The 27,246-nt window shown below is 43.6% G+C and overlaps 1 protein-coding gene across 1 annotated transcript in view; it reads left to right on the top strand.

Annotated features, from left to right (window-relative positions):
* The window catches only part of TBCK (TBC1 domain containing kinase), a 554,412-nt gene that overhangs the window by 292,737 nt on the left and 234,429 nt on the right, over positions 1–27,246 (top strand). Inside the window, exon 21 of the mRNA XM_082256928.1 lies at positions 7,437–7,473. Coding sequence (XP_082113054.1) covers positions 7,437–7,473 — 37 coding nt within the window. The remainder of the gene's footprint in view (positions 1–7,436; positions 7,474–27,246) is intronic.

Genomic DNA, 27,246 nt, shown 5'->3' with positions numbered 1-27,246 from the left:
TTTGCTAATGAAATAATTTGCACTAATATGGCTCCGCTCCTAACACACCTATATATGTGTAAGTGTAAAATACATATAAGTGTGTGTGTATATATATACCCCTATACAGAAGTTCAGATGTTTTGCCTTCCTCCAAAGAACCCAAAAAAAATGCCCAAAAAAACGCCTGCAAGAACAAACCTGGGCATTTTTTTTTGGCGCTGGCATTTTTTTGGGCATTTTTTTGGGTTCTTTAGAGGCAAGCAAAACATCTGAACTTCTGTATAGGGGTATATATATACACACACACTTATATGTATTTTACACTTACACATATATAGGTGTGTTAGGAGCGGAGCCATATTAGTGCAAATTATTTCATTAGCAAAAGTATAGAGTTCTGCTCCTTTCACACCTATATATGTGCAGGTGTATATATACAGATATGTGTGTGTATATATACCCCTATACACATGTTCAGATGTCATGCCTGACTCCAAACATGTCCTCAAAAAAGCACTATCAACGCCTGCAGCAAAAAGAATGCTGACAGGAGCGAAGCCATATTAGTGCACTGAATGTGACACAAGAGAAACAATCTTTTCTCTATAGCGGTAACCCTGATATGGAAGGGTTTTGTCACCCTTCCATAGCAGTCACAGTCAGTTAACCCTACACTACACTACGGTCCCCTTACACTTAACACTTTCCCTACAGAAACTGAATAATTAAAGCTAACTATAGTGGAAAATAGCACCCGAACTACACTAGATATCCCTTTCCTCACACTAAAAATGGCTAAATGACACTTTGTAACAGAAGTCACAGAACTGCTTCCACTCTCTTCCATGTCCCTGTATAACAATGCTAGGAATTTGGCGGGGGCTATCTTATATACTGGGGGGCGTATTCACTAATGATTGGCCTATGGACCCCCTAGTCACTCCAGTCACATTCCTAGCATTCTCCTGCCCCCTCAATTGGCTTTTACTGATGGTTCTGGTCCAATCAAGGGCTTTTAAAGCCCATTTCCTGAACCATTGCATTTTGGTCGGTTCTGGTTGCCGAATTCCGAACCTTTTCAGCAAAAAGTTCTAAATTCGGCCGAACCTCGAACAGCCAATGTTCGGGTCGAACCGATGGTTAACCCGAACCATTCAATCATCCCTATTAAGGACTCCATACAGCAAATATCATGGTTTGCTCTTCTGTCAGTTTATTTGCACAGAATCCTCTGGCTAGAAGGTTGGTCTTCGGAATTACCGTGTAAAAAATTGCTAGCTGGCTTTCCGTTTCATGGGGAGCACCTATTTGGTGACCATCTGGACAAATATATCCAAAAGATTTCGGGGGGGGGGGGGGAGTGCTCTTCTACCAGTTAAGAGGAGAAATAAACGTCCTCCTTTTAAGGTGTTGATCACTCAGGTTCCCAGTACTTCTAATCCCAGGCAGTTTCGACGGCCTCAGCCGTCTGGATCTAGAGCCAAGCCTTCAGGTCAAGGGCAGAAGAAACCCTGGGCCCAGAGGCCTACCAAGCCTAGCTCTATATCTACCTTGTGAAGGAACGCCCCCACTCAGGTGGGGGGAAAGCTGGTACAGTTCTCGGAGGTATGGGTGGAAATGATTCAGGACAACTGAGTTATTTCCACAGTCTCACAGGGGTACAAACTAGAGTTTCCTCATTCTCGGTTTGTAAGGTCAAACATTCCTGCAGATTCTCTAAAAAGAAGATCCTTCTTTCTGGTTCTGGACCATCTGAGGTCTCAAGCAGTGATTACAGAAGTTACAGACGACTAGAAATTCAGGGGTTTTTATTCAAACTTTTTTGTAGTCCCCAAGCCAAATGGAGATGTGTGACCTATTCTGGATCTCAAAGCTCTGAACCAATTCTTAAATATTCGCACATTCCGAATGTCATTTCACTCAGTCATGGCCTCTCTGCAAGGAGGAGAATTTCTAGCATCCCTAGACATTAAGGATGCATACCTTCACGATCCAATTTTTCAGGCCCATCAAAGGTTTTTGCGCTTTGTGGTGGAAGAACGTCATTTTCAGTTCGTGGACTTGCCCTTTGGGCTAGCCTTGGCTCCACGGGTGCTCACAAAAGTCCTATTTCCAGTATCGGCTATTCTAAGGTCTCAAGGGATAGCAGTGGTAGGATACCTGGACTATCTATTACTTAAAAACCTGTCAGCTTCTACTGTAAGCCAGAATGTGTTCTAGGCAGTTCAGTTCTTAGAACGTCTGGGTTGGATTCTGAATTTGGCAAAGTCAGTGTTGCAGCTGGTTCAGAGTCTAGAGTTTCTGGGTTTCCTTGTGGACACAGTACAGGCAAAGGTGTTTTTGCCACCAAGAAAGGTCATAGCCCTGAAGCATCTAGTTTGGATCGTAACAGGGAAAAATAATCCTTCTGTACGTCTTTGTATGTGTTTGCCAGGGAAGATGGTGTCCTCATTCGAAGCAGTTCCTTATGCCCAATTCCATGCCAGACCTTTACAAAACAACATTCTGTCAACCTGGAGCAAAAAGATCCTCGATTGCCGCATGTCTCTAGTACCGAAGGTACGTCAGCGTCTAGGTTGATGGCCAGGAATTTAGAGAGCGGGAAATCCTTTTTTTCCAGTAGTCTGGAAGGTGGTGACTGCAGATTATATAGTTACATAGTTATTGAGGTTGAAAAAAGACATCAGTCCATCCAGTTCAACCTATGATGTGTGTGTGTGTGTTTTCTGTTAACCGTGCATTGTATACCCCTGTATGTTGTGGTCTTTAAGGTGCCCATCTAATAGTTTTTTAAAACTATCAATGCTCCCTGCTGATAGGACTGATACGACTGCTGCGGAAGAGAATTCCACATCCTTACTGCACTTACAGTGAAGTAAGAGCAGTGAAGTAAGAGCGTATTTTAAGGTTAAACCGCCTTTCCTCTAGTTTTAGTGAGTGGCCACGTGTCTTATTGTATTCCCTTTCTCTGAATAGGTTTTTCTATATGCTAGGGTTGCCAGTACAGTATTTGTACATTGATATCATATCCCCCCTCAATCGTCTCTTCTCCAGAGAGAATAGGTTCAGTGCTTGTAGTCTTTCCTCATAGCTGCTGTCCTCCATTCCCCTAATTATTTTTGTTGCCCTTCTCTGGACTTTCTCCAGTTCCAGCACATCCTTCATGAGGACCGGTGCCCAGAACTGGACAGCATACTCCAGATGTGGCCGGACCAGAGTCTTGTAGAGTGGGAGAATAATCTCTTTATTTCTGGAGTGAATCCCCTTTTTTATACATCCCAGTATTCTGTTGGCTTTGCTTGCAGCGGCTTGGCATTGCATGCCACTGCCAAGCCTGTTGTCTACCAGTACCCCCAGGTCCTTTTCCATCCTAGACTCACCCAGAGGTCCCCCCCATAATGAGTAGCTTGCTTTCTGGTTTCTGGCACCCAAGTGCATTACTTTACATTTTTTTTGAACATTAAACCTCATCTGCCCTGTAGTTGCCCACCCCATTATTTTGTTCAGGTCCGCTTGTAAGGTTTCCACATCCTGCCCAGAAGATATTGGCATGCTTAGTTTAGTATCACCTGCAAATACCGAGATTTTACTCGATATCCCCTCCTCTAGATCATTTATGAATAAATTAAACAGGATTGGCCCCAGGACAGAACCCAGTGGGACCCTGCTTTCCACACCCACCCAATCCGAGTACTCCCCATTAATCACCGCCCTTTGCAACCTCCCCTGGAGCCAGTTCTCTATCCAGGTACTCACCTTATGGTCCATACCTACCTTCCTTAGTTTAAACAGTAAGCGTTTGTGGGGAACGGTGTCAAAGGCCTTTGCAAAGTCCAGATACACCACATCCACAGGCTTACCTTTATCTAGGTGGCAGCTCACTTCATCATAGAAGGTTAATAGATTGGTCTGGCAAGAACGATTTTTCATGAATCCATGCTGATTACTACTAATAATACAGTTTTCATTACTAAATTTTTGTATGTGGTCCCTTAACATCCCCTCAAAAATCTTGCAGACTACTGATGTTAGGCTGACCGGCCTATAGTTACCCGGGATATATCTCGGCCCCTTTTTAAATATTGGTACCACATTGGCTTTTTTCCAATCAGCTGGCACCATACCGTCTGTAAACTATCCTTAAAGATCAAGAATAATGGTCTGGCAATCACCTGGCTGAGCTCCTTGAGAACCCTTGGGTGCAAGCCATCCGGTCCCGGTGATTTATTTATGTTAAGTTTCTCTAGTTTAGTTCTAAGTCTATCTTCTGCTAGCTATGGCGGTATTTCCTGAGGTGTGTTGTTTAGTTTGGCCTTACAAGCTGGGTTCGTGTAGCCCCCTAATTCTTTTGTGAAGACTGAAGAGAAGAAATTATTTAACACTACTGCCTTTTCCCTGTCCTCTGTGGCCAAAACTCCCTTATCGTCTTTTATGGGGCCAATGTGTTCTGGCCTCTCTTTCTTACTGTTTATATACTTAAAGAATTTTTTGGGGTTCTTTTTACTCTCTTCCGCTATATGTCTCTCGTGTTCTATTTTAGCCGCCCTGATTTCATCTTTACATTTCTTATTACACTCTTTGTAATGCTTGAATGCTGCCAATGACCCCCTCAGCCTTGTATTTTTGAAGGCCTTTCCTTTAGCATTAATATGCATTTTTATGTTGGAGTTTAGCCACCCAGGGTTTAGTTTTGCTCTTTTAAATTTATTTCCCTTTGGAATGCACTGGTCAATCCCTTTGTTAAGTATGCTCTTGAACCACTCCCATTTTTCCTCCATGTTCTTTGTTCCCAGGGTTCTATCCCATTTGATATTTTCTAGCAGAGAGCGCAGTTTTGGGAAATTGGCTCTTTTGAAATTCAGTGTTCTTATATTGCCCTTGTGTTTCCTATTACTATAATTAATACTGAAACTAATTGACTTATGGTCACTGTTTCCTAAGTTGTCCCGTATTTCTATATCCGTGAGCAGGTCTGTATTGTTGGTAATCAGTAGGTCAAGTACCGCATTGTTTCTTGTCAGTGCGTTCACCATCTGACCCATGAAATTGTCCTGCAAAACATTTAGGAACTGCCGAGCCTTGGCTGAATGCGCGGTTCCTTCTGCCCAGTCTATATCTGGATAATTAAAGTCCCCCGTTATAATGACATTTCCCATCCTTTCTGCCAATCCTATCTGTAAAAGGAGGTCCGCCTCCCCTCCTCCCTTTGGTTTGGGGGGCCTATAGCATATACGCCCAATATTACCTTCCCCACAGTGCCTTCCCTTTTGAAGTTCTACCCATAGGGATTCTGCCTCGTCCATAGCTCCATTGTTAATATCATCCCTCATATTTACCTGTACACTGTTCTTAATATACAGACATACCCCTCCCCCTTTTTTACCTTCTCTATCTCTGCGATAAAGGGAATACCCCTGAATGGTCGCCATCCAGTCATGAGAGCTGTCAAACCAAGTCTCTGTTATCCCCACAAAATCTAAGTCCTCCTCAAACATCAGTAGCTCCAGCTCTCCCATCTTGTTAGCCAGGCTTCTGGCATTGGTATACAAGCCTCGTAATTTTGACCGGTTACATATATCCTCATTTAATGTTTTTAGGCTGCTCTTGTGATTTTTTTTCCCCATACCCACCCTGGGTTTAGGAGCTCCGAACACCCTACCGTTAATGCCCCCATTTCTGCCCTCTGAATCTTGCTTTCCACTGGCTAATTCTACATCTGTACCCTCCCCCCCATCGCCTAGTTTAAAAGCCCCTCTAACTTTGTGGCCATCCTCTCACCCAGATGCCAGTCTCTCCGGCTGGGGAGCAGTTCTGGAGGAAGCCACTGTCCAAGGGAAATGGTCTTGGTTAGAAAGGGGCTTCCCCATTAGTATCCTGGAAATCCGAGCGGTTTGTCGGGCATTAAGGTACTGGACTCCCAGACTTCGGGGTTGCCCCGTCAGGGTACAATCTGACAGTGCCACGGCTGTGGCCTATATCAAACATCTGGGGGGCACCAAGAGTCAGTCAGCTCAGAAGGAGGTGGGTCACATCAAGTTTTTAGTTTCTCAATTGTTAAGCATGGGAATAATTGATGACATATAAAATGTGACCTTATTCTTTTTGCTATTTTTTAATACCATCTAAAACCACCCCCTTTCTTATCTCTAAACACAGTGATTGTTGCCTGTGAATCTGTTTCTGCATATGCAGGGTTCTTTTTTATTTCCGGTGTCTTAATCAGAAGTATCCATAGCAGTAGCCCAGCTGTGTTCATACCTTCTCAAGTTTCTACCCTGTGGATTTCTAAGGTTCCAGTAATGTTTGTTGTCAGGCCTGTTGGCACAGTTTTTGCACACCCTTATTATTCATTGCTTGGGGATGCCTGAGGGCATATTAAAACTTTGCCTTTGTCCTGCACTGTGTGATTAGAATAAGAGAAGTTTTCACTTACCTGTAAATTCCATGCCTTGAAGGACAGGACACAGGCATTCCCTCCCTTCAATTCTTTGGTTACTCTGCATTGCTTACTACAAAACTAAGGACTCATGGAGTGGAGTGGGGTAGGGTTATAGAGGAGGTACCCAGGAAGAATGTCTTTTTACATCTTAGCCATTGTCTAGTCACCTTAGGGTACATGCCTATAATTCTAAGTCTATGAATGCTTTGCCTGTTTCCTTTACTGTACTCCAAGATATGGAATTTGCAGTTAAGTCAGAATTCCTAATTTTTCACTTTGAATAGAAGTGGAAAGGGTTAAAACCACTGTCAGCTCTTTTGCCATCTGTCTCATTGAGGTTTTCCTGTGGACTCAACAGAAAGTGAAAGGATATATTTCTAATGTGAGGAAATCCCCATTTAGACAGTTGCTGTACCCAATGGAAATTTCCCTTCTTTTTCTGTTCTAATGGCAGCCACCATTGGCTGGTTATGGCAGAATGCCTAACAGGCACTCAACAATGGATAATGTTGGGTGGAGAAATAATCTTGCAGCAGTCTGACCATTATGTAAACTCCTCTTTCATTGATTCCTTCAGTAAATATAAAACACATCAGTTAGAACACCTACCTCGTCCTGTAAGAGGTGTTCTCCTGTGCCTTATCTATTGCCTCCACTATTTTGTGCTTCAGTGACCAGTTTCAAGACCCAATCATTGTGGGTCATGAACAGAACGGGTGCATGCCTTACTGTGAGGAAGAATAAAGGTTTTTGAAATTTTACCCAGAATGCTGGTTTGGGGCAGAAGCACAGATAAAAGTAACGGGTAGATACAAAGATTGAGTTACAACATAGGAGAATGCCTACTACACAGCAGGGCAGTTCATGACAGGTCAGCTTAAGTCCTGATTGAGTGACACTGTTTGTCCCATACCTCACATGCATTATAACTATAACGTTTAGTGTGGCATACTGGTTATAACTGTTGTTTTCAGATATCATTGTTCAGACTGATTGTGTCTTTGTTCTTTTCCAGCTATACGCAATTCCGTGGTTTCTGACAATGTTCACACGTAAGTCACAGCTTTGTCGTTTTGTTCTGATGTTCTGTGGTATTGCTTTATGTCAATTTTTTATTTCTGTCTACAGGCATTTTTAACAATTGCATTCCTTCATCGCTAGGTATTTCATATTTACTGATCACAGATATTAAATGTCAGCAGACATCTAGAGTCTGTCAGCTGAAGCACATGCCAGATGCATACAAAGGGGTTAAAGGCTGCAGACAGATATAAGTGGAGGTGTAATTGAAACTGAGAGGTAGATTGTACTGGAAAAGGAATAAGCGGAGTCTCAGTGGAATGAGAGGACTTTGGAGTAATAGGAGTTCAATCAAGGTGGAAGATTAAATCCTACAAGGCCGAATTCACGCCTGCTGATCTGGCTGTTTCTCGTAAAAGGTTTCCTGTCTTATAACTCTACCAGTTTCTCATGCAGAGAGCAGGTCGCGTGAAGAACTCTTGTCAGGTTTGATTAAACAATTAATGGCTAGATCCGGGAATTGCTTGCATCATCCTAGAACGAGCAGAATCTCCAAGTAAATCACGCTGCATTTGGCGGAGCCAGAACAAGAGAGAATCTTCTTCTTTAGCATTAGCTAAAACTCACTTTAGGAAGCAATTTGCACTTCTCTGAATTACACTTGAAATGAAAAGCCCCTTCTTAATAGGTTAAGTAAAAAAATCAAGGCCAATGCTTCCCAGCTGCAATTATCACATCTTTGAAAGTGAAAATGTCTTGGAGAGGCCCGCATTGCTGTGTTGAGGCTTACAATAAACTGTTTTAATATGCAGAATGGGTTGTGAAAGACAGAGGGCAGTGACATTTCCTCAAGTCCACTCATCAGGAAGTACTGTAAAAATATATGCCGTTCGTTATTACTGATTAGCATGTTTTAAAGTGTATCTAAAGCCTGGAACAAAATGTAATATGTTACTACTTACTAGGCCCTAGATGTGCTGGCTGCATTCGTTTTCTTTTTATCAGGGTTTTTGTTTTTTTTTTCTAATCATTTACCTAATCATCCTGCTTGGGTTCGTTCCTGCACCGTCTCTTCCTGTTGGACGGTGACAATAATAACTCTCTGCACTGTATCTATGGAGGGGCAAAGTAATCACTCTAGTACAGAAAATGAGTTAGGGCAACATAACACCAATTTGCTTTATATACATAACATAGGGGGGAGGTGTTCTGTAGTGTAGTTCATAGAGGTTAACTGGGCAAGGCTTCTAAAATTGCTTGAGATAACTGCAGCATTCCAGGAACATGCAACTCCACTGGATTTCTGGTAGGGGCAGCAGGTATTTTTTTGCACTTATGGCTCATTCACACAGTCAGCCGGGGGCGGTAAATACAGCCTGCTTGGCTGCAGTTTTGACACCCACCTGAATAGTTATAATGCAGCCCGATAGGGCTGCACTCTTGATGCTGCTGCAGCTATTTTAACTCGAGCTGCAGAGTTTGATAGGCGGCGCTGCCTATCAAACTTGCCCATTGAGAACAGTAGGGCTGCACCGCAACTGCAAGCCAGATGCCCTGTAAGCAAAAATATTGTCACAATCTCCTGCTGCGCTTTCTGTGGTTCCCATATGTGTATAGACTGTGCTGCTCACAGGACTAATCCATGCACTCTATGTCCCTTCTACTTGTCACAGGTACAAGTAGCACAGAATGTCAGTTTTGCTTGCAGGTTATCCACTATGATCAGCACTGTTACAGGCTCTTATTTAGGGTATACTTTTGCATTCCCATATAAGCTAGCAGCTACCTACCCACCCCTTTCCCACTTGAGAAAAGTCAGTGTTTTTTTAACTGCCAAGGGCCAGCCCACAATTTCACATGACCAGTGCTACTTGCAGCTCTGTAAAGCAATGGATGGTTCTGGGCTGAAATCTGGGAACATGGAGTTAATTCCCTTAGGGTTAAATATCACATGATTACTTGAGTTAAACTTGAGTTAACTCATGCTCTTCTAAATCAGGAATGTGTAATTCACAAAAAAAAATGCATCTCAAATACTGCACAAGTTAATGTTCTTTTTTTGCTATATTTATTGTGATTTTTTTCATGTTTTTTTTTTACTGCAGACTGCAGACTGGTTGCAGTGGGAACTGAAACATTTTAGCAATGGCATTCCTACCAAAGTTCCCACCAGCGTCCTAACAACCAGTGACTTTTTCACTGACAACCGAATGTAAACTACAAAGCCAACTGTAAAAAATGTTTTTTTTAAAATGGCATGCACCCTCTCCCCCAATCAATACCAGGCCTGTGTACCGGCTCCTTAAATACCAGCTAGTATTTGTTAAATTGCATGTGGCTAGAACACAACTTATTTAACAAATGTTATTGTATACATTTTTTTAGTGAATTAACTTTGGTTTAGGTTATATTTACCAAGTGTTTCTTATTTTTGTAGTAAGTACCGCATAAACCTGTAGGAAATTGACATTTTCCATATTGCGTGCAATATTTGGGTTAAATAAGTAATACACCACCAGTAAAGTTTTAAGGACCCAGAACATATAATAGGAGATAATGGTTATGTTTCCCCAGTACCCAGGCCTAATGCCTCGTACACACGCAACGATTGTTGGCCGTGAATTTTCGGCCAACGTCCGATCGGCCGATTGTCGGCTTGTTGGTATGATGCTTCCGACAACCGACTGCGACTTTTCGGCCGAACAAAATCTGGTGTGCAGGCTATAAAATTTTTGTTGGCCGTCAACAGAATGGCCGATTTTCCATCAGTCAGTACAGATTTCGGCAGACAAAAATCAAATGAGCAAGACTGGGCATGCTCAGAGAAGAAAAAAACACACGGAAAGTAAACCAGCACATGACATCACTTCTGAAGTTGGTTGTTGTTGGGCGACAAAATTCGTGTGCAGTCTAGAGCACATTTCAACCAACACAACAACACTGGACAAAAGACGGCTGATCAGTCAGCCAACAATCGTTGCGTGTGTACGAGGCTTAAGGCTTATCTCTGGGCAGTAGCATGTGCATAGTGAGCGATAAAGACTGCTAGGAGATCTTTCAGTTTGACCTTTACATTGTTGTGATGCATTAGGTTAATCTGGACTTGTTTTGTACAATTTTTTTAACTTTTTTAACCAGTTTTAGAATCAATTGTGAAAAATCCTTACAGACTTTACTAAATAAGTATGGCTATGCAAATATAAGCGAAAAGATGAGCAGCCACAAAAAGTACTAAAGTACATGACACTTAGCAGTCCCATCATAGTCACACAGGAAATGTGCCCATCCATGGTTGCGCATTACCTTCCATCCCAATTAAGTGAATGGTTTTGGGTGGAGGGTGGTGTTTTTTAGATATTGCATTTCATGGTTTAATGTCTTCAAGTTGCAGTACGTACACTTATTTATAGTTACTAGACAACCTGCTATCCCTGCTACCTAGAAGTGTTTAGTAAAATGTATTATTTCACCTATCATTCACAGATTAGTAATGTGGCTGTCCTTTTTTCATTCTAAATAGCAACATCTAGAAGTTTTGGCACTGAATTTGTGTAATACAGTAAGCTCTAATTATACTCCTCATTGACTCTGATAGATTAAACCCTATCTTTGACATATATAATTTGTCTTAATGATTTAGCTGGTATTGATCGAAATCTATTTTCTTTAACGATCAGGGCTTAGTTACCTGAGTAATCTGTTTTGAAAGGCATTAATGTAATTACCATGTGATTATTCTTTTACATTCAATAGAAATTTTCTCAGCTTGGCATTCGGTTATTCTTTTCTACTAAAACAGCCGTTTTTCCCATGACACAGCTGTTGACTTCTGCCCCAATAACACCACAATCTGACATTTACCTCTGTCCTCTGCTTTTAACAGGCAAATACAAGAGCATCAGGTATAGTGGGGGCTTTGATATTTGATTGAGAAAGAGGTCCTACTGCTTTTTTTGCAGTGTACTACAATGCACACTAAAAAACATGTCATTGTTGGTGTCCCCAAAATAAAAACAGCGGCCAGCATTGGTGTCAGGGGACACAATAAAATACCCCCATAGTATTTTGTGTCAGTGACCACAATAATACCCTCCAGCACTGGTGTCAGTGGAATCAGTACCCAACATAGCACTGATGTCAGTGAATGCAATAAAAATTCCCAGAATTGGTGTCAGTGGACATAATAATAACTCCCATCATTTGTGTCAGTGGACACAAAACTAAAAACCTCTGTATTGGTGTCAGTGATCACAATAAGAACCCCCTGCATTGGTATCAGTGGACACAGTCAAACCTTCAGGATTGGTGTCAGTGACTGCAATAATCCCTTCCAGCATTGGTGCTCAGTGGTTATCACTAGTGCGCTCTCTCTCATCTATGAGACTGGAATTATACTTGTACTGTTGGTTGGAGACCACTCTGCCCTAAGGTACTGTCTTTTGTCTAATGCCGAGTGCTAAAATGCAGAAAGAGTTTTAGCAATTGGCACCCCACTGCAGCTCTGGAGAGTTCCCACGGGTGCTCAACAGGTGGTGAACCCAGCTCAGGATGTGGCAGGCCACCCAAAGAGAGGTAGCGGGCCGTGTGTTGGGCAACAAAACTTTAGGTGAGCACAAATAGCACCTTTTTGATGATAAACTTCCACACTTACCTCCCTATATTTTCCCCTTCTCCTGCCTTATAAAATTTCAAGGATAATTGTTATGTCCTTGTAATAAGCAGATCAAATTTTTTATTTTCTCAGCATTTAACATGCCCACCAAAGGTAATGAATGTGATATAAGGAAAGGAAATATAAACAATCCTGTGCAATGTATAGGAATGAAATGAAAGAATGTTACTGCTGCTGCCTACCAAATTACTATCCCTAAAAAGGAAAGTACTTGGACATGAAAATAATTATTGGGTTTGGCGCTGCTAGAGTTAATGGAAATCCCTCAAAGAAAAGTGGTTCCTTTAAGTATGTTTTGGATATACTATTACTGATGGCTGAAAGTTCATAAAATGCTGATAATAGAGTGCTGTACCACTAGTGCAAATATATATAAAGTGCTGTTGGTGCTGAAAGGTGCTAAATACTAATACAAGTTACTATAGATGAATACAGTACTAACCAATATCTATACCCAAATGAACCTGTGTAAAGATGATATATGTACCTTTAAAATGCTAAACAAGGCTACAAAAATCTATGTATACTCAAAATGTAAACAATATTTGAGCCATAGACAATCTATTACAAATAAAGTGACTAGTGCTATACAAAAGTGCTCAAAATGGTGTCGATGGTGGTGCTCTACACTATGCTGAACAAGTTTATAAAAAGTTCATGTGCACATGTGAACAATAACTGGTCCGTGAAAAAATCTTCCACTAGTAAAGTGACAAGGTGCTCGTCTAAGTGCTTCAAGATTATCCGTGACAATGGTAGTGCTCCACAAGCCGTGCTCCCCTGCTGGTCCCACACTCACCAGAGCTCGGTCCCCTTAAGGCTGCATTAGGTCTAGTAGAGAGGTAGCTCCAACCAGATCAGCCAACTCAGGGTCCACATCAAATATCACCTTGCTTCCCCTTCTTAGTGCTCGTATCCCTGACTGCAATGTTTGTCCTGCAGTCTTGGCTCTCTAGCACCCAAAGTGAAGTTGCCAAAGTGCATCCCACTCCTGAGATGAGACAGATAGTGCTGGCCTGCAAGATGTGAAAATGACAGCCACTGTCTCTGTCTCTGTGATTGCCTTCTTTTGTCTATGAGAAACTAAATAGGGCTAGGACTCAGCTGACATGGCTGTCATGAGAGAAGTATAGAAACTGCCATTGTAGGCTTCCTTCTGGAAATGCTAGATGTTTGGCTATGTCTGATTTAGTATATTTCAATCACTGAGTATTCTGTAAATGGGTGTCAGAAAAGTATCAGAACTACTTATCTCTATATTTGTCCTAGATCAATTACTGAGACAGCAATAATTAAAAGTATCAGAATGATAGCAAAGGAGCTATCATTCATAAAGGAGAGTTCAGTAACAGCAGCTACATTAATGTGTTATGACACTGTCTCTTTAAACCATTGTGAATTATTTATAATGAGCACATAAAACGAAAAAACAGGTTTTCATTAACATTATGACAGCCACCCTGACCACACCCCAGGTTTCCATCCTTCTACCTTCACAAACCGATCCAAAGCTTTAAAAATGCCATGCAAGGCTATACTATGGCCCTTTTTTGCCTCTGTACTATAAGACCATCCTGTGTGGATCGCTGGCTGTTCCCTGGTAAAGCCTGATAGTGGGGAAAATAATAAAATGTAGTTAGAGCCCGTGCTCTGTTAGCCTACCTTGTAGTCCTCTTTCTAAAGCCAGAGAAACATATTAGCTCACACCAGCCTTGAAATAGTGGCTGTGCAGGCCCTAAGGAATACTGTGATAGGGAGAGGAAAGACTCAAACACATCTGCACCTCCATACTTCCATGTGCCTCTTGCACTGTACAGTGGTGTGAAAAATGACAGCCAAAGTGAATTAAACAGTGGTGGTCCCACAGTTCAGTGAGTGTACACTGTAATGTGTAACTGATCAATAAAGGTCTGACACTGCCACATGACAGTATCAGATCTTTCTGATTGGCTGCAGTTCCAGGATATCTGGTTGCACGTTGCAGTGACAGAGTTCCCTCACTGGACTGCAGCTTTTTAACTTGCTTTCATGTCTTTTTCTAAATCTGAGGTAGCTAAAGCATGGCTGCAGACTCGGAATCAGTGCTGGCTGTCATTCCTTTCCTCGCTGTGGCCCAAATTTAAAGTCTGAAAGAATAGCTCTCTTGCCACCCTATGCCCCCCTCCCTCACCCGAAGGAAAACTAGCCTGTGTAAGTTTTGAGCCTTTCTGGTTGAAGTTTTATATTAACATAATATAGGACCCTTGCCCTGCCTTCAAATGATAGTTCCTATCAGTTGGCAGGAAGGTGGAAGCCGCATGCTCTCTAGTACCTGAATTAGCTTAATTCGCTGTATAATACTCTTAGAAAACCAGTTAATATTTAAAGCGGCTCTTCAGTCTTTTTTTTTTTTTATCTTTCCATCTATTAACTCTTCTGTCTTTGTTGTTTTAACTTTGAATAGTAAAACATTTTTCTCTATCGTCCATTGACAGAGGCAGCAGCAATGCTACTTTACCCTTGGGTTATGTGCCATCTACAGGAGTAGACTAGGCAGTGGAAAAAATTCACTGACACGCCTATAGAGGCTGTCCTTCTCAGCATAACCCCCCACACACTGTGCTCTCAAATAAATTTTTTGCTGCCTAGTGAAGGAGTAGGACCTAGGTTTCCTGCTGGGACTTATGTCTCAGTTTTTTATGAATGTTTATATTTATTTATCTTTACTTACTATCGCTAGCTAGTGTCAGGAGGATCCTCCTAGTTAACTACAAGCGTCAGCCGGCTGTGGTTTTGCACTGGATATTCAATGAGCGTAAGCAGGTTATGGTCCGACTAGGCCTCACCACGACGGTGCCCCTGTGGGTGGGGACAAGCCTGCGAGCGGAAGTCTCAACGGGACACATCGACCTGGAATGCCGGGGTACGAGTTGCAGCGTACCCCTTGGCTGGCAGCACCCACACTCAGGGTGGGAGGTGGTCTGCCCAGAGCTGAGCCCACCCGGTCTGTGGTATGGTAAATAATACTAAACCCCTCATGTCCCTAGCGGCCTCTGGGGGGGTGATGTGGGGATAACAGGACTTTTTCCTGAAAGATCCCCTAGGCCTATCAGGACCAGACCCTACCCTCCCTGCCCCCGCATGGGGTGTGCTGTATTCGTGGGGGGGGGGGGGTGTACACTGTTACCTTGTCCTGTGGGGTCTTTTTAGGTAGATTCCTGTGGCGGCCTCATGTCTGGGTCCTGAATGCATGTCAGCGTTTTCAGCCGCCATCTTGAGTGTGGGCATCGGTTCTCTATGTATAAGGTACAGCAGCCATTTTCCCTGAGCTTCCTGTGTTTTTTCATTGCCACCATTTTGTTGTAGCCTTAAGCTACATAGCCAGTCTTCGGCCTCTTGTGATTCTATGTCACTTCCTGTGAGACATTTCATGCGGAATCTCCATGCTGCAGAGTTGCTGATTTCACTGATTTCACTGTGAGGTCATACAGTATAGGGGTCTTCTTTTGGGCATTGCTCAGGCACACTCTGCTCCTGCCACTATTTAAGGGTGACTCCTGTTACGATATAGCAGTGCGGATCGCGATTTAAAGGGGCAATACACCTTTTTTTATACAACTTGCAAAATTGAGTCCCAAGCAGTGTTTTCTCCTCTTATGTCTTTTTCTGCAGCACTGGAAAATCTGGCGTCAAAGGTGGTTTTTGTAATGAAACATGTAACTAGCCAAAAATGGCCACTGTCTTCTCTGTCCTCTGATTCAGAGCCTGATATGGTCGCCTCGGACAGCCCCCTTCCTGAGAAATCCCTGTCCTCACAGTCGGATGGTGAGGAGGATATGTCCTCCTCGGCTGCAGCGCGGGAACGTGCTATGGTGGAAGCACTGATTCGTTCAATAAGGGAAACATTGAAATTGGATGATGAGCCCACACAGTTAGGAAAGCGGGTCGTTTTTGGCTCCCGCAAAGGCCAGAAGTCAGGTCAGGTGTTCCCTTGTCCCGAGGACATTCACAATATTGTGAATGAGCAATGGCGGCGCATTAAGCACGTGCTAGTGGTGCTAAAGCGCTTTAAACCTCGTTATCCCTTTGCTGACTCGGTCTCGAACCGCTGGACTGTGTCACCTAGGGTGGATCATGCTGTTTCCAGGTTAAACAAATCTACTGTGGTGCCAGTGAAAGACTCCCCGGCGTTTATGGACCCGGTGGGAAGACAGGGGGAACCCCTTTCCTGCCACCTGCATCTTTTGGCAGGCTTAATTCTAAAACCTGTCTTTGCATCAGTTCTGGTTTCTCAGACGGTAACAGAATGGGTTAAAGTGCTTAAGGGTAACTTGACCACTGAGATATTTTCCCCAACTCTGATTGAGCTCTCGGACCAGATGGGCCAGGCCCTGGTGTTCCTGTGTGATGCGACCCTGGACACAGCCCCTCTGGTTGCCAGAGTGTCAGCGGTAGGGATTGCCATACGCCACATGGTGTGGCTGAAGTGCTGGTCGGCGGACCAGGCTTCTTAGAAGGCTTTAACAGATCGCCCCTTTTTGAACGTCTGTTTGGAGACTCCTTGGATGAGTTGATTAAAGGTTTAACGGGGAGTAAAAGTACTATTCTCCCCCAATTCTCAAAAGGTAAGGAAACTGAGGTATCTCCATTTTGCAGTGGCCGAGGTGCATTTTCAATTTCTGGCATTACCCGTTTTGTCTAGCCTCCGCTCCCAGAGTCTTCACTGAGGTTTTGGCTCCGGTGTTGGCTTTGCTCCGCAAAAGAGGGATTGCGATCCTCGGATATCTGAACGATCTCCTGTTGAGAGCAAATTCTCACTCCAGACTCTTCAGGAGTTCGGGTGGACCATCAACTTCAAAAAATCTGTGCTGACCCTGTCCGTGCGACTGAATTACCTGGGTCTGACTTTAGACTCCTCTCTTGCGAGGGTCTTTCTTCCGGGGGACAAACTTCAGACGTTGCAGGGAGAGATCAGGTTGCTGATAGAGAAGGATCTCTCATCTCTGCGGACTTGCATGAGAACCTTGGGGCTGAATGTGTCGACCTTCGAGGAGGTCCCATTTGCTTAATTTCATTCCAGGCCTTTGCAAAAGGAGATTCTTGTCAAGTGGAACTAAGATCCCCAGTCCTTTGACAGAATGATATGTTTGAGCCTACTCACGAGGTCAATGCTCTCGTGGTGGCTTCTGTCGCCTGCCCTGAGCCAGGGCAAGCCCTTTCTACCGCTGTTGTGGACGGTGGTTACCATGGATGCCAGCCTGTTGGGTTGGGGTGGAGTGCTGGACAATCTCTGTGCCCAGGGAGTCTGGTCGACAGAGGAGTCCTCTTTACTGATAAATGTCCTGGAACTCAGAGCAATCAAGCTTTGCCTGCTCCACTGGTCGAATGGGCTGCAAGGTTCCCCGATTCTGACTTAATCCAACAATGCCACGGCTATGGCCTACATCAATCATCAAGGGGGCACAAGGAGTGCCGGGCGGCCCAGGAGGTGGCCAAGGAACATGTTCCGGCTCTTTCAGCAGTTCACATTCCAGGAGTGGAGAACTGGCAGGCGGATTACCGTCAAGTTCTGGACCAAGGGGAATGGTCCCTGCATCCAGAGATATTTAATCTCCTATGTATCCAGTGGGGCACCCCGAAGGTCAACCTGTTTGCATCTCGTCTGAACAAGAAGGTACAAAGCCAGGGCTCTAGACCCTCTGGCCGATGCCACAGACGCATTGGTGGCTCCTTGGAGACAGTGTCGGCTGCTTTATGTCTTTCCTCCGATACAGCTGTTGTTGCCGTTCCTCCGCAGATTGGCAGTGTAAAAAGGTGCCAGAAATTCTGGTGGCGCCAGACTGGCCTCGCCGGTCTTGGTACACAGACTTGGTAAAGATGGTCATTGAGCCTCACTGGCGGCTGCCTCTGAGGGAGGACCTGCTTTCTCAGGGACCAATTTTCCAACCTGCTTTTACGTTTACTGGCTTTAACGGCATGGCTGTTAAAGGCTAGGTGCTGAGAGACAGTGGTCTCTCTGAGTCTGTGATCCCTACCCTGCTGAGGGCTAGGAAAGCGACTTCCAGAAAAATGTATCATTGTACTTGAAAGATGTATATTTCCTGGTGTGAATCGCAAAACTTTTACCCTCGCTTGTTTTCGGTTGCGAGGGTCTTGGCTTTCTTACAGAAAGGAGTAGAGCAACGGTTGGCCATGGGCACGATCAAGGGCCAAGTGTCGGCCTTAGCTATTTACTTCCAATGCCCGTTGGCAACTAATTCCTTTGATCCGCACCTTTTTTCAAGGGGTGCGTCATCTGGCTCCTCCGAGAAGATCCCCTTTGCCTCCGTGGGATCTGAATTTGGTTTTATCTGTTCTTCAAAAGCCTCCTTTTGAGAATATTAGGGACATATCTCTGCCTGTGTTGTCTCAGAAGGTTGCCTTTCTGGTGGCTATTACTTCTGCCCGCAGAGTGTCTGAATTGGCGGCGTTTTCCTGTCGTTCACCTTACTTGGTCATTCATAGAGATAAAGTGGTTCTCCAAGCTAATCAATCCTTTCTTCCTAAGGTGGTGTCTGATTTTCATTTAAATGAAGACATTGTTTTGCCTTCACTCTGTCCTAAGCATCCCAAGGAAATTACTGAAAAAAGGTAGAAAGCCTATGCACTGCTAATTGGGTACAAGAAAGAAGGGAAGTAGATATTGGTAGGATATAAATAATGGGACAAATTCCCACACTAGCGCCGGTTCACTATACATACCTTCATCCCAAGGAAATTGCCTTGCATTCTCTGGATGTGGTTTGGGCGATCAGGGTTTACCTGTCGGCCACGGAGCCTTTTAGGACATCAGATTCTCTTTTTGTCCTTACTGAGGGATCTCGTAAGAGTTTGGCTGCGTCTGCTGCGACCATATCCAGATGGATTAGGCAGACGGTGGTTCAGGCTTATTGATTGAAAGGTCCGGTTCCTCTTTTCCCTGTGAGAGCGCATTCTACTAGAGCGCTGAGTGCCTCTTGGGCTTTTCGTCATCAGGCATCGGTTGCTTAAGTGTGTAAGGCACCGACTTGGTCGTCCGTGCATACTTTTACAAAATTTTACAAGATTGATTGATTAGCATCTTCGGATGCCTCTTTTGGCCACACGGTTTTGCAGGCTGCTGTGTAAATAGACTTGTTTTTTTCTCTTTAAGGGGTCAAACTTGTTTGTGGGTAAGCTCCTGTTGTTACTGGTTGAGCTTTTTTCTTACCTAGTTGGCTACGTTTTTAGCCTTGGAAATATGTTAACTGTTTTTTGGTTGCTTTCTTCCCACCCCTCATGCCTGTACTGCTTTGGGACGTCCCAAGGTTAAAGAAGCAGTGCTGCTCGTCTGTCAATGGACGATAGAGAAAACTGGATTTTTGTAAGTACTTACCGTAAAATCCTTTTCTCTGAAGTCCATTGACAGATGCAGCACCCCCCTCTATTATGGGGATGGTTTGTGTCTTCTTTTCACTGCTTGCTATGAAACTGATTTGAGAGCACAGTGTGTGGGGGGTTATGCCGAGAAGGACAGCCCCTATAGGCGTGCCAGTGATTTTTTTTCACTGCCTAGTCTACTCCTGTAGATGGCGCATAACCTGAGGGTAAAGAAGCATTGCTGCTGCGTCTGTCAATGGACTTCAGAGAAAAGGATTTTACGGTAAGTTCTTACAAAAATCAATGTTTTTCTTGCCAGTAAATACCTTATACAGCCCACTTATTATTTATTGTCTGGTCATTAGCCTAGGCTAATGACATCATGCACAGCTCTCTCTCTAACTCTCATGAGAGTTTGCCAACAAGGGAGGGGGAGGGATAAGTCATAAGAAAGGAAAGCTGCAGAGCTGGAGGGGCTGAAGATCCATGAGTATTCATCAAGAGAGGAGAAATGTGCAGGCTAGCAGTGGTGTGTGTCTCTCTGTATATGTGTGCGTGTGTCTGTGTGCCTATGTGTGGCTGTGTAAATCCAGCAAGTGAAAAGCCAGCAGCTCTAGCTGCCCACAGTTAAAATGGCTGCAACCAGACTTAGTGGAGGGAGATTTTTGCAGCATATTTGGCTAGTACAGAATCACAGTATATATAAAATAATATGCAAAGTGGTTGGAGGGAATCTTCAGAATGACTAAAAGGTTTTTATTATACAAATTATGTGAGCAGACTGCCTCTTTAAGAATCTGAATGTTGGACCCTGTTATAAGCACATAAAGAAAGTCTAGATGTATTTTAATAGAAAATTTATGTTAAAAGTGCATGACTACTTAACCACTTAAGGACCGGAAGGTTTTACCCCCTTAATGACCAGGCCATTTTTTTCGATACAGCACTGCGTCACTTTAACTTGAAATTGATGTCCTTTTATCCACACAAACAGAGCTTTCCTTTGGTGGTATTTGATCCCCTCTGCATTTGTTTGTTTGTTTGTTTTTTTGGGCTATGAAAAAAAAACAATTCTGAATAAAAAACAATATTTTTTACTTTATGCTATAAAACATTCCTAATAAAAAAAAAAAATCAAAATCAAATGTTTTCATCAATTTTGGCCAATTTATATTCTGCCACATATTTTTGGTAAAAAAAAAAATCCCAATAAGTGTGTATTGATTGGTTTGTCCAAAAGGTATCTCGTGTGTAAACTAGGGGAAAGATTAATGTAATTTTTACTTATTTTATTTTTATTTTTTTGGCATCGATCAGCGATTTTTAGCGGGACTGCAACATTGCGGTGGACAGATTGGAAACCTAACTGACACTTTTGAAACTTTTGAGGAGACCAGTGGCATTACTACAGTAATCAGTGCTAAAAGATATGCACTGTTACTGTACTAATGACACTGGCACGGAAGGGGCTAACACCAGGGGTGAGCAAAGGGTTAAGTGTGCTCCTAGGGAGTGCTTTCTAACTGTATGGGGGATCAACCCACTGGACAAACACACAGACCTGTGTTCCCTAAATAGGAGGAACACAGGATCCCTGTGTTCATCTCTGACAGAACAGCAGTCTGCCTTGCTTACATAGGCAGACCGCCGTTCTGTCTCCATAGGGAACAATCGCAGGTGGCCACCGGACATCACGTCCACAGGACGAGCTAATTAGCTCCCCCTCTGGCCAATCAGCGCATTTGCAAGCCTCCGGCGTCACTCTTTCCCCCCCTCCCCCCCGGCGACGCATGTGTGCCCCCACTTATCTATTACATGAAGCGACATGCAGGTACGTTGTTTCATATTATAGAGCCGCCCTGCTGCAGTAAAACTACGGCAGCTGATCGGCAAGTGGTTAAAGCAAGGTGCAGAGATCCAAATGTGATGGGGTGACCTTATAGCCAAAATACTAATAAGCTGTTAACTTTGCTTCATTTCTCTTTTGAAATTTAGTAGTTTTTACGAAAACTGTTTTGCAACATGAAAATCCAATAGGAAACATTAAACTCTATGGTGTAGTAAGAAGCTGTCTTAACATCTCATATGAACAGATCTCACTGCAAAAAGTTCTAAAGAAATATAAGACAAGAAGAATTTTGACCCACCATTACCCAGCACCAAAATATGTTTTGGGTGTACCGACCCTGAAAGTAGCTACTCCAGTTTGTGTTATGTGATGTTATCATCTGCTACAACACCAAACTCATTCATGGGTTAATTTCACAGGCAGGGTGAACCTTTGAGAAGTAATTCGGGGTACGCGTAGCAGAGTTTAAAAACTCTGCTGTAGGACTAATAGGGAGTCAGAATTGTTAAACTGGCACAATGCCACATGGCAGCCTTGTAACATGAATTTTTTTTTCACATCTCTCTCTACATCTATCTTTATTGTAGGCAGATCATAAGGTATTTTTCTCATTCATTATTGAAGAAGTGGGGATTCAGAATACAGAACACCTACAGTATGGAGAAGTTTTCATGTTTCAGTTCATCTCTCTAGGCATATTGGTATTTTAAAGATGTGGAAACGGACAGGAAAGCAGAATTTCCTTCAAGGAATCCTAGGCATTAATGATTAAACACAAGCCTAATGATTGAACTCTCTCCTACTTACCATTTCCACACTCAGCTAGAGAAAATAATTTTTGATGCTGGGAGGACAGATGTGTTGCACACTAGAGGTGAACTTTGACCTGTGTTCATTGGCGCAAGGAGTGATGCATGGGGGCAATGAGCAGCATTTAAAAGAGCAGATGAAAGATGTCCTGGCCTTTAGGTCTAGCAGGATGCAGAAGCATATGTAAGGAATATGTGCTGATTGCTCTTGGGGTTGGAAGACTGCAAATGATGGCTGTAAAATATAAAATTTCATAATTATGTTACAGGTTTGAGCATTGAATGGTGTGTGCAGAATGCAATCTATGTCTAAAATCTTTTCTTTTTTAACCAGGCAGGCCTGTCAAATTGCTTTTGTTGAACTGCAGTTCGGAAAAAAAATTGTCTTCTCTAGGGTTGTATGGTTAACTGATTGCCCTTTATCCAAAGTATTCCACAGTTGTCTCATCAACAGACATGCTTCACTAAACATGTAATTCATTACTGTAAATAGATTTTAGTCCTTTGGTCTGCATGTGATGGTCTGCTGTTAACGTCCAAGCTGCAGCAGTTGATAAAGAGTTGAAAATGCGCAGGAGCGAGGAATGGAAACCCCAGCATGTCACAGTTTTTCCTTTTACACTTGTACATTTCATCATCAGCACATTTCACAGTAAAGTTGTCTGTGAATAAGCTGTAGACATTTTTATAAGCAAAAAAGTAAAAAAAAAAGTAAGCCCTTCTACAAAAGTTTCAGGTTCCTTTTGTCAGATGCAGACTCACCTCAGTTTGGGAATGAGTACTTCTTTCTACCCAAAAAAAAAAAAAAAAAATGAATGCATAAAAAAACATACAAAACAACGATTCTTTATTTTTATGAATACTGAGCAATTTACCACTTTAGGAACCCCCACATCATCTATATGCTCAAAAATGTGCTTGGTATATAATTTAATAAACAGACATTATGAGAGTGCAAAATACTTCCAATATTGTTTTTTCAACACATAATTGTAAATTTCTTTATATAGGCATCTTTATATAGGCATAGTCTGACCCTAACCAGGTAATACTAAAGATAACCCAAAAGGGCTTTTTTTGTGCTTCCATTGATAATAATTGGAGATCTAAAGTGACAGCACACACTTTCATTTTATAACCTCAGCATTGTAATACTAATGCAACCAATAGTTATTTATTACTATCCAATACATACATGCAAAAAAACTTTCATCTTCTGAGTGCTGCCTGTCTGCTGGTCATCTCTTTCCACAGTTACCTGGGTTCCCTATATGCTTTGTGGCTTCTACTCTGCTTATTCCTTTGGTTTACTTTTGCAAGGAGTGATTCCTGTTCTAAATATCCCTACTAAAACTCAGCCTCTCAGTAGTTCTGTAGTTCAGGCAGGCTCTGTGAAATGTGTTACACAGCAGTGTCTACTCACATGGCATAGTGAATACTTACATAGAATTCACTAAAGTAAATGTCTGGGGATTATCCACAAAATAGCGTTTTCTAACTTCAAGATTGTTTATAATAATAGGAGTAGGCTAGAAGTAATTGAAATTCAATGTGGAAGCAAAAATATGACTTTAATGTTTGACCATAGATATGTTTTAAAGGTTTATTAAACATGCTATGAGGAAGGCTGTATTAGCCCAAATGTGTTAGCATTCGCTGTACTGTATTTACGTTTTGTAGCCAATAAATACTGACAAGAGGAATACACCGGATGGCTGGCTTTTTTTCTTTTGTGGATAGATTATATGGGCAATTGGACACTGGTCTTCAGCCTCTATATTCAAGGTACTGTATAAGCAGTTGAACTTGGGTGTGCTTTTTGTCTTTGTTTATGAAACATGCTCCGTCTAGAAATTTACAGTTTTTCAACCGGTCGTAAAATCGTTGATATTACTCATAACATAGGAAGTCCACCTTTCTTATAGCACTGATACAAAGCATAACATCCCTCAGCACTTCAATCATGAAAAGAAGATCAGTCACTGTGTACTGTTTAATGCCACTTATAATAGGAAGGAATTATCTTTGTTATTGTAAAAATGCAAAACATGAAATCCCAAAGTATCATTACAAGTGGATCAGTCGCCATGTACAGTATCTCATTTGAACTATATGATATTGGAACAGTCATGTATCAATTCACTGATCAGTCCTTTTACATTTATTAAATATCATTAAACAAACAAACAGCATCTCTATCCTAAATAGTATGCTGGGCAGTTACAAGTGATTAACAGTCTTTTCTCTATCGCTCATTGACAGACGTAGTCCTCGGTGATACAGCACCTTCGGGTTATGTTGCCTCCACAGGAGCAGGACTAGACAGGAAATAAAAATGCTCTGGCCACACCCCAGGGGCAGTCCCCGAGGGTATATCCTCTCTCTCTCCGCCACAGCAAATCAGTTTTTTTCTGTCTAGTCAGGAGTAAGGACCTAGATACCTTGCTGGGATCTTCGGTCCTGGCAAGATTTTTTTCTTAAAAAGATTTTTTAGACAGCTTTTTTCTCCAGTGTTCCTGTGAGATCTTCAAGCAAGAAAGCTGAACTGGGCGACGGGCTGGATGTTGAGATCCGGTGGTCACCCCAGTTCAGCCTACGAGCGCGTGCAGGCCATAGCTCCGCGCTGGGTCGGCCGCGACATAGTCCCACTGGGGGACTGACCCCGCGAGTTAAACGTCTCGCTGAAACGCCAAGGACCATGAGTCACGGCGTCCGTATTGGTCGACAGCCCTCCCGCCCCGGTGGAGAGGGGTACTGTCAGGAGTTGGTGCCCGCCTGGTTCCAGTATGGTGAGTAGTATGTTCCCCCTTTTCCCCTGACGGGTCTTGTGGTGAACGCGGGCCCCTCTCTGTATGGTAAGATAGAGTCCCCCTCTATCCTATAACATGGCACAGATCCCCCTACTTTGAGTGTGATTTTATGTGCAAAAAGCCAGGAGGCTTGTTTTGGGAGCTAACAATCTAATTGTATACATGTTAAAAAGATTGTAATCAGTGGCAGTCTGGGAATCTTACTGTGATAATAATAAAGTACCTACCAGTCAGAAGCCACGCACATGTAGACTGCCTTCCTAGTCAAATCTCCAGCTATAGCAGGCCTTCCGAACGGCCATGCGGTCCGCCAGGGCCGGTACCGCCAACCACGCCAAATCCCCATGCAGAGAAGGTGTTGTGTGCTCTGCAGCACACCGCTATTCGGTACAGGCCGCCGCCATTTTTTTTGCTGGATCGCACGAGCCGCCATTTTGGCGTAGCCTCGTGTCTCCAGCATGGGGGCAGCCATGTTTGAGGTGATCCAAACACCTCGTGGAGCTAGGGGAGGCGCCGGAAGGCGTGCAGAGGGGCGGAGCCGCCTCCTTTCTTCCTGGGCAGCCAGCCAAAAGACTTCCTGTTTGTCAAGACAGCGCTGTAACCTGTTGCAGTTAAACTCTGAGCATCAAGTGGTGAGCCTGGGGGTCTATCTCTCTCTCTCTCGATCGATAGGGATCCCTAGCAGGTAACACTAAGGGGCTTTTGTGGCGCTGGGGGTCTGAAAAAAAAAAAAAAAAAAGTTTTTTTTATTTAATTGAATTGTATTATCCGGGAAGTTACTGGAATAATCATGGACCCTGCCACACAAATTCCCCCACCTGTTTCCCTCGAGGGGGCCACGGGACCCGCCGGTGCACAGAGTATGGATGCATTTACAGCAGTTTTGGAGTCTTTGGTGGCTCGGGTGGAGGCAGCCTGTCAGGGACGGGGGTCAAGGAAGCGACCCCCGCCTACCCCTATATTATCTGACACCTCTGACTCAGATTCAGAGATGGTCACTGCAGCTGCAGGTCCCTCTGCAAGGGCTGTTACCTCAGGTAAAGCTCCCTCAGACAGTGAGGAGGACGTTCCTTCTCCCGCTATAATTCAGGAAGAAGCATTGGTGGACGCACTAGTTGTGGCAGTGCGGGAAACCTTAAGACTTGAGGTTTTACCGGCAGAGGCAACTGAAACAGAGATTCCCTTTGGTACTAACAAGCCCATTTAAACGGTGAAGGTTTTTCCTGTACCCAAGTGTTTTGGTAATAAAATTAAAGGAGAATGGGAGCATTCTAAGCGTACCTTTACGATTTCCAAGCGTATTGCTAGACGCCGCAGGCTGCTAAAGCTAAGGGACCTCGCAACAAGCGAGGACCTTTCTTTACCGCCCATAAAGGGTTCGTACGCCCGGCTGGAACAAGCGGGAAAGGCAAGACTCCTCCAGGAGGGTTCAAGAAAGGCTGGTCGGACAAACAGAGGACCGACTCAGCCAAACCCGAAGCAAAGGATTACACAGCCTGAAGGTGCGCCCCCACCCGGGTTGAGGGTGGGGGGACGTTTTCACCGGTATTCAGGACATTAGATCGAGCATCGACTACTACTACCGGTGCGATTCTTCCCTTCCAACATTTAAGTACTACAGGGAGCGGTAGTCACCGTTCCCTGAATAGATCTTTTCCTTTACCTTTTCCTAAGATTAGTCTCTATTCCCCACAGGAATCGGATCTGGTTGACCAGACAGACCAAGAAGCCTCTAGCCGGGTGACTTCGGTCCCTGAGGATCAACCAGTAAAGATCACCCTTCCTGATAGGAATCAGGTATCTGATAAATGTGTGGGAACAGAAAACGACCAGACTTTCTCGGATGGTCGGGGTCAGATAGCTCTAGGGACGCCTGGTTCAGATCCAGTCAGCGCCAGTGGTCCTAGAAATTCTAGGCTGGCCTCGTCAAGCCGGCCTGGCCGACTTGGACATGCTAGTCGCAGACGTTCCGTGGGAACTTAGTCTCAGGGAATGTCTGTGGTCTCAAGGACCAATTTACCATCGTGCTTTACAGTCGCTGGTTTTAATGGCCTGGCCATTGAGACCCAAGTACTGAAGGACAGAGGGTTGTCAGCTTCAGTCATTCCTACCCTTATTAAAGCAAGGAAAGCGACTTCCAGCAAGGTCTATTATCACACATGGAAGACTTATATTGCGTGGTGCGAATCTTTAGGATTTCCTCCACGTACCTATTCGGTGACTCGAATATTGTTTTTTTTGCAAAAAGGGGTTGAGCAGAAACTAGCCTTGAGCACCATCAAGGGTCAAGTTTCAGCATTAGCAATCTT

Source organism: Pelophylax lessonae, assembly GCF_965119305.1.
Source record: "Pelophylax lessonae genome assembly, chromosome: 1".
NCBI lineage: Eukaryota > Metazoa > Chordata > Amphibia > Anura > Ranidae > Pelophylax > Pelophylax lessonae.
The sequence above is the reverse complement of the archived record's forward strand: the minus strand, read 5'-3'. Positions and strand labels throughout refer to the sequence as shown.